Source organism: Anneissia japonica, unplaced genomic scaffold (assembly GCF_011630105.1).
Source record: "Anneissia japonica isolate Jap-2015-1 unplaced genomic scaffold, ASM1163010v1 scaffold284833_len178102_cov189, whole genome shotgun sequence".
Classification (NCBI taxonomy): domain Eukaryota; kingdom Metazoa; phylum Echinodermata; class Crinoidea; order Comatulida; family Comatulidae; genus Anneissia; species Anneissia japonica.
Window position 1 is genome coordinate 175,647 of NW_022696180.1, and position 8,331 is coordinate 183,977.

Sequence of the window (8,331 nt, forward strand, 5' to 3'; positions counted from 1 at the left end):
TTTGTTGATGGTGATATTGCCATACAGCCCTCTCAAATTTGCAGAAAATTAGGAGTTAAGCCCCTCTCCCACTACGGTTTTTTTCAGTATACGAGTTACAAGAGAATGCCGAGTTGCTAACTCGGCAAACTCGGCAAAAACTCGTAGGACGATTCGGAAAGCTCGGAGAGGACTCTTACCTACTCGTAGCAGCTCTGAACTCGTGGCGCTAATATTGAACATGTTCAAAATTATCGCCACGAGTAGATAACTCGTAGTAAACTCGAAGAACTCATAGGTAGCTCGTAGAGTACTCGGGGTGCTCCTACCAAGATCGTACACTACTCTGGATACTCGTCGGCGGTTTTGTCATCTACGAGTTTGATGCGAGCACCCCGAAACTAGTACGAGTAAGTACGAGCGCACCGAGTTGGCTCGTACCTAACTCGTATCTAATTCGGTACAAACTTGTTACGCTCTTAATAATCTCGTAGTTAACTCAGTGCTCTGCTCGGCATAATTCGTACATAACTCGTAACCAACTCCATAAAGTCGTACCTCACTCGTAGCTAACACGTAATAAGCTCGTATAGGTCCTTTCCAAAGATCACGAGTTTTAACTCGTAGAAATCGTACGACTCTTAGGTGAAATAAACCTAGGTGGGAGAGCAGCTTTACTTTCGATTGCCAATTGTCCATGGTAGATCATGTCAATGCACTTTGCCGAGCTTGTCATCTGCACATTTGAAATATTGGAAGAATTCGCAAGAATATTAGTACTTCTGTCACTGAAATCCTTGTCAAGGTTACTGTAGATTTCTGTAACTCGGTTCTTTTTGGCCTCCCGAAATCTCTCACAGGCAAGCTGCAACGTACAGTATTCAATATACCACTGTTAGACTTATCGCTCAAACAAAAGAACATGATCATATCACTCCTGTACTCAAAAGCCTTCATTGGTTACCTATCCATATCAGGTCAAAATATAAGTTTCAGCTTCTTGTTTATAAGGCACTCATGCACTCCCGAATATCTTGCCCACATTCTCAATCCGTAACAGCCTGTGCGGCAAGGTCTTAGATCTGCTGATGCCTCTTATTTACTCCTATGTGTAAGATCCTTTGGGGTGCTTGCTCATTTTCTGTGGCTGACCCCTCTTGCTGGAATGAAATCCCACTTATCACTCATACAGTACTTCTGAATCAGTTGGGCACTTCAAATCTGAACTTTCCATTTCAGTTTTCACTTTCATCAGTTCTTGTTTTTTGTTTTCTTCTTTGTTCATTGTCCTTTTCTCTTTTTTTTTTGTTGGGATTACCGTACAGTACATGCATCATAATTTTTTAGGCTGCGGCGCTACGAGCATCTCCATACCATGGTTGATAGATACGTGCACCTGATAAATCTCCGATTGATTGATTGATTGAAATACAAATAGGATAAAAATACGGTCTTACTGTATAGACCATTTTATCAGGTTTATTTTGAAACAGCGCCACCAACATCTCCCAACTCACTGGGGGACTTCCAGCGGCCTAGCCTACCCTGAGCAGCTAGCTAGTGTCAAATAGAGTGCTGCACATACACTGTAACTACATAGCGCGAAGTGTACAGGCCTCTGGAATTCTCACAGGCGGTAGTTGCCAGGTTTTTGAAAATATTTATTTCAAATATCGCAATGTTCTATACAAGCCATATAGATAATAGATAACTACCCAATGTTTAAAATTACTATGTTGCAGGTTTTGACTCAAGGCTAAAAGAAATATCTATTAGGAGCCAAAAGTTGCAAGAAGTAACTTCAGGGAGATAAATATGCTTTTTTTACATAGCAGGTACAGGTACATGGCTAAATAGAAAAAAAATTATCAGTCTTTATCTAGATATAGGCCTACTCTTAGGTTTTCACTCTTATTACATAAGCAGTTCTTGACTGATACATATTTATTTTATATTGTTATGGCATAAATCAATCATATAGTGGGCTACAAAAAATAATGTAGTATTTCATGATTTTAAACATTTTCACACATTTGTATAGTCTTCTGTGTACCTACAGTATGCTGACTTAATTTGTTTTTTTCTTCGTTTGTTATGATTGTTTAATTGTCATTTTATTTTTATGTACCTATTATGCTCACCTATGATTTTTTTTTCTATTTGTAGCAAACTTTACATTATTGTCACGGTAAATCATTGAATATTGCTTGCTATCAATTAATCCTGTCCCAGTGTCTAGTTGTGGAAATGGTCAACAAACAATTATTTAACATTATTTTGGTAGTTAATTTCAGTAAACAATGTATTCACAAATAACTTTTAAGGCTGTTTACTCGAAATAATGTTGACCTACTTTCACTCAATAGACTTTTTGAAAAGTAGCAAGATCTGCAATTGTTTTCTGCAGTTTCATTTCCGTGGTGATAGGAGGCCCATCTCTGTTTTCAAATATAAAGAACAGCACCACCATTCTTTCATATAAATCATCCTATCTAATAATTATTTACTAATCAAATAAAAGATACATAAATTTGACAGAAAACAATTCAAATTTTCCAAATCAATCAATCAATCAAATGCATTTATATAGCGCCGGTATCCAATGTTCAAAGGCGCTCGACAAAGTTAAATTTGCAATGCTTCCGAGAACAGGTAGGTTTTCAGATGTTTTTTTTAAATGTTGAAGTTTTGTGAAGTTTTAATGTCTAAAACATTTATTTCATTCATTTATTTTAAGATAAAAAAAAGGCAATACAAAATCAAGCAAGACTACAATAGATAGGTGCCAGCAGCTTTAAAAGCAAAAAAAATGTATAAAAATAAAAACAAAAAATAAAAATAACTTCTAAAACTCTGGCGAGTCAGCTTTCCAAATTATTATGCTCAACTTCTCAACACATATAAATCCTGCAATGGAAACATGTCATGCGCAGATACCAAAAGTTATGCAAAATTGTTCAAGCAGAACTCTCAGCAAAGACATAAAGATGTAGGGTAGGAAAAAAGTCCTGAGAAGGTCCATAAAACCATTCATGCGTTAACTCAGACATATAAAGATGTGGGCTGAATCACTCATGCGGAACTCTGCTATCCAAAGTTGTTGGCTCATTGTGAGAACTGTAGCATATACTTAAATACAACGGAGGGAGAAAACTAGAAAATGTAACAGCAGTATGTTCTACTAACTTTTATTTCGTACACGATAAAATGGGTTATACTGAGCCGATTTTCAACATTCAAAAGTCGATATGAGGTGCTAGTTAACGTTTATTAAGTTTTTTGGAAAGGAAAAAATGAAATTATGTCTCTAAATAGAAGTTCATATGCACCAGCCAAATGTAGTACAATTGTTTATCAATGAGATTAATCAGCTCAATAAACAGTTTTAATTACTTGTGCAAATATAAAGATGTGGGTAACCCACATCTTTATATACGATAAAATGTATCATGTATCTCGACCTCCTATGAAACACATCTTATTAAATGAAAAAATTACAAGTTAAATTGAAATTTCACCAGGATTTTAGGGATTTAAATTCCATTATATGTATAAATAACGTAAAACAAAACTAAATAGAAGAAACTTTTTTTAAGGGCTTTTTAAAAAATATATTTACCAATATTATTGTATTCACTCTCATAAAAGATTTACAAAACGTGGCTAATCTGATTTAGTAAATTTTTATTTCCCCTAAGATATGGTATAATACACTGTAAAATTTTAATTAAATACTATCAGTAACCACTACAGAATGAACAAAAAACATCACTGTTGGTGAGTTTTTTCAATATAAATAATCAGTTTATTTAAATTTGCTATGAAGAATACCCACTTTTCCTTTAATAAACAAAAAATAAATACACATCTTCATGCCCATATAAATTTGTATTTCCTAAATTATAAGGAAGTGCATTCATTTAAATATTTTGAAGAATTTACTTGGAATAAGTAAAGCTTTTTTAAGTTTGATGTACGTGTTTTATGTTGTTTGTTAAATGGTCTTAGTTATAATAGTTAATAATATTACAGACTGAAATTTATATTCTGACCACAGCTTGGTCATATTGCAACTTATTCTTAAAAGGAGGAAGAAAAATGCATGATTCTTCTTTTATTAATTGTACTCTGACAAAAAAACAAACTTATTATGCCCTTCCACCAGCTAGGAAACTAAGTAAATATGCACCATTGTCTTCTGTGACTGGTTGATTGCCTACTTTTCAATGCTTGGTGGATATAATGCACTCTTCCAGATTTTTTTTGCTTTGGTGGATGGATATAACATGTAACTCTTATATTAATTTTATTTTTCTAAAGGCCAAATAATTAAAAGAATACATTTTTCTCTTCCGGATTTAAAAAAAAAAGGAAGGAGGAGGCACTTGATATTTATTATTTTCTTTTATTTTGTTGTTATGGTTTTTTTGTTATTTTTCTCCCAAGATCAGATTGCCATGTTCCTCCAACACTATACATACGCTTGGATGACCTATTTAGGTGTTGTATAATATATAATTACATAAAATGATGTAATAATCGAGGCCTAAGCCTAGAGCTAGGCCAACAAGCTCGCTTGCTTTGGTGATGTCATACGATCATTTTCATCGCCAGCCAGTGAGATTGGAAGATCACGCAGACGGTCATGCATCAGTAACGAATGTGGGCCTAGCTAGCCCATTGACTACTCATCAGGCATTATAATTCAAAACTATCATGTGAATGTTGGAGAACAATATGTATAGGCCATGAAGACTTTGGCGCACGATGTATTTACCGAAAAAATGTATTTACGGGGTTTTTTTGGCTAACTTTTATCTATTTTAGTGAAATTAAAAAATAATAAATAACAAAAAATAGGAGGCGGCTCCAAAAGTGGAAGCAGGCGGGGACTTGGCCAAACACTTTTTGGGGTATAAGATCAATTCACATGATAGATTACATCTAAGCCCCTAAGCCACAAATCTCAAAAATCTATACAATGCGTTTTTTCTGGATCACGGCTTACCATAAGTTAAAACGAAGGGGTTTAGGGGTTTCCACTGAATTTTTGTTTTCTTTGGGTGATGGTAATGCCATTTAACATAACTTTAGCAAATGGAAATAGAAATAGCCTACGGTAGGCCTACCGTATCTCTAGCCACAGCGTTGAAATAATGTAAATAATAGGCATAATACCAAGTTGCCTAGCTAGTAAATAAAAAGAAGTGAGCTCACTCAGTGTGTGAGAAACGTTACCATTTATATATACAAGTAAGTTCCCACGATACTATCTATCAGCCTAGGCTATAGGCGCTAATACGGCTATAGCCTAGGCCTGCCCCAGGTTTCTTTTAGCCAGGCCCGAGCCGAGGACTACCTCTAGAGGTCTCAGATCATTTCGGCCGCCGCTCATTTCGGCCGCCAGATTTTTAACAATAGAAAGTATGGCGTGCCAATAGATTTCTGTTGGTAGTGTGGTTGTTGCAGGATGCGGAAGCGTAAGGAAATAATAATCTGGCCGTTTTTTTTTATTTAACTTTCCGTCTGTATAGGCATAGGCCTACATATTTGTATGTAATGCATGCTATAGAAATATGCCTACGTGTTTTTCATTAGGTATATATATTTATTTTTGTGGTTAATAAAATATAAATAATGCCTACTGTATTTTCTCAGTTGTAGCAAGGCAGCCTAGTTGTAGTTGATTATCTATAGTAATAACTGATGATAGTCGTACAGTAATGAGTTGTGTGTCACGATACTTAATGTAATTTTGTACTTTTTTTAAACTTTGGAATGTTATACACGCATGTTCGTTGTTATGAATTATTGTAACAATTATGAGTGCAGAAACTGATTTATCATGATAATGATTTTAATTTGTTCTTTACAGGTAGACGATGAGAGAAAATAAATTCTGTCTAAAACTAGTTTGATTAATGGTTAATTATATGTTTTGTATTGTTATAACTATATACGTTTTCGTGATATTAATTATGGCATTATGATATGTATTGTAAATTGAAACACCTCACTACAAGACTCGCAAAAAATAGCAAAACTTAAACTGGTATATAGTCTTCTTTTATTGAAACTAAAGTTGTAAAAATTACTGTAAATATTTAACTATTTACTGAAACTTAATAAATACAAAAATAGTCTGTAGTCTGTACAGTATAGAAAGTATAAAGTAAAAAACAGCAGCACTTTTGAGACTAACAATATATAATTTATTCTCTAGCTTTTGTCCACATAGTGGACTTCATCAGGAGACTGTGAAGTCCTGATGAAGTCCACTGTGTGGACGAAAGCTAGAGAATAAATTATATATTGTTAGTCTCAAAAGTGCTGCTGTTTTTTACTTTATACTTTCTATACAAAAATAAGGTAATTTACTTAAATATCATATAGGAACAAAATATCAAATATTATAAGAAATTTTGTATGTATAATAATATTTCAATCATTTCATTTATATATTCCAAGTCCAATCTTATTAGACAACAATTTATGGGTGTTGTCTTCAAGGCACACTCATTTGAATGATAGTACTCTCAGAACAAAGGAAAAGAATATGACAACAATGGTGTATTTTCATCTGTTTAGTTCTTTTGTAAGGCTGTCTTCATTCATGTTTTCATATGTATTTATGTTATGATGCATTTTGGTAGTTAGTTCCACAGTGTTAACATAGTTAAAAGTAACAGTTTTTATTTTAATATCTTAATACCTCGTCTTCCTCTGTGGTTTAGGCGGTAATGTCAACCTTGCAGGTCGTTGTTGGTCCTTATGCACTGATTGTAGTAAAATTTTTCACACATTGTACAATAAAGAATATAACACCATGTATCTTTTGTATCTTGTTTTATTGGTAAACAGTGTAGTAATGGAATGGTTAAATGCTTTAAATGTATATAATTAGACAATCACGTTGTACACAAAACATATCGGAGATAGGTAAATGCTTTAAATTTATATAATATGAATGAAGAAATATACAGTTGGAGATTTTAAGGCAGCGGCGGGTGTAATAAAAAAAAAACAAACAAAAACAACTTTGATTTTATTATGAAAATCATTATTGGCGGGGCACTATATTATCGGAGACACCTATACACATGTAAAATTCATGTCATCAAAGTTGTACATAAAACAAAAGAGGCAAGATGTGTTAAATATCTTCTCATTTTATTCACCAATTCTCAACATTGAAAATATATCAAAAATTTAAACATATTTCAAGAAGTGACGAAACAAAGTTGTATACTATACAACCGCATATTGTTTTACATCACATTTTTATTCATTACATTTATTTCATTATCACGCAAGAAAAATGTATCTAACGTATCAATATCAAACATTTTCACATTGTACATAAAACTTATCTGAGGATGTACAATAAAACTAACAATACATAATAATTCTTATTTGGCATAGGGCGCCTATATTATATTAATAAGACACATTCTATAATAATAATAATAATAATAATAAACACGGAGACACTTGAATCACCCATGAGTGTTTTTCATCAAGGCCATACATAATTAGAAAAGAAAAAATTATTGAAAACAAAATGAGTTAAAGAAAACAACAAAAACATAATATCTTAATTACAGTGAAACTATCCCCCGCCGGACACACCAACCCGGTATTTCTAAGTTTCGGGGATAAAAATAATCATTTACTGTATCTTTAAACAAATATAGATTTAATATTCTTGTTTTAATGACGTATATCCAGCTGTTCTCATTGGCGGCTGTTGTGTATTCGGTGGCCCCTTTGGCGTTCCGTACATTTGGCGCGGCGGCCGAAATGAGTGGCGGCCGAAATGATCGAACACCCCTCTAGAGGCCTTGGCCTAGCCTAGCCAAGGCTAGGGCCTAGGCCCAGGATGACCGGTCGGTAGGGCCTAGGCCTAGTTAGGGCCCTAGTTACTATAGTAGGCTAGTTAGGTTTACCGGCCTAGCAGGCCTAGGCCTACTATAGGCTTAACAAAAAAAAAACTCACTTTGCAATATACGTTTTAGGTTTCCATCAAAATCCATTGCCCACTGATTAAGAGTACATGTTGCTAGAGTAACTTTTCTCCCCATACTTGAAAAGTCTTCTGCTGTTTCTTATCTTCGGTTCCACTGTTGTGTCGATATCCTCAAAGAGTATAGCTAGAGTTCTCGCATTGTAAAAATGAGGCGGAAGTCGTGCCCAACGTAGGCGGCGCCCTTCTTTTTAACCATGCAAGTTTCCTATACTTCGTGCCCAACGTACAGGGCGCCCTTCTGTTGCTAAGTACAGAGCCGTAGGCGATTTTTTTTTCCGTACGAAACATTTACATGAAACTCCACTCGGGCCGTCTCGACTGCAATC

The 8,331-nt window shown here is 34.4% G+C and overlaps 1 protein-coding gene across 1 annotated transcript in view; it reads right to left on the reverse strand.

Annotated features, from left to right (window-relative positions):
* LOC117101738 (glutamine-dependent NAD(+) synthetase-like) overlaps positions 1-8,135 on the reverse strand; it is a 35,023-nt gene extending 26,888 nt beyond the window's left edge. The window contains exon 1 of the mRNA XM_033241780.1: positions 7,976-8,135. Within this exon, the coding sequence (XP_033097671.1) occupies positions 7,976-8,060 (85 nt within the window). The 5' untranslated portion in view covers positions 8,061-8,135. The remainder of the gene's footprint in view (positions 1-7,975) is intronic.
* Positions 8,136-8,331: the final 196 nt, after the last annotated feature.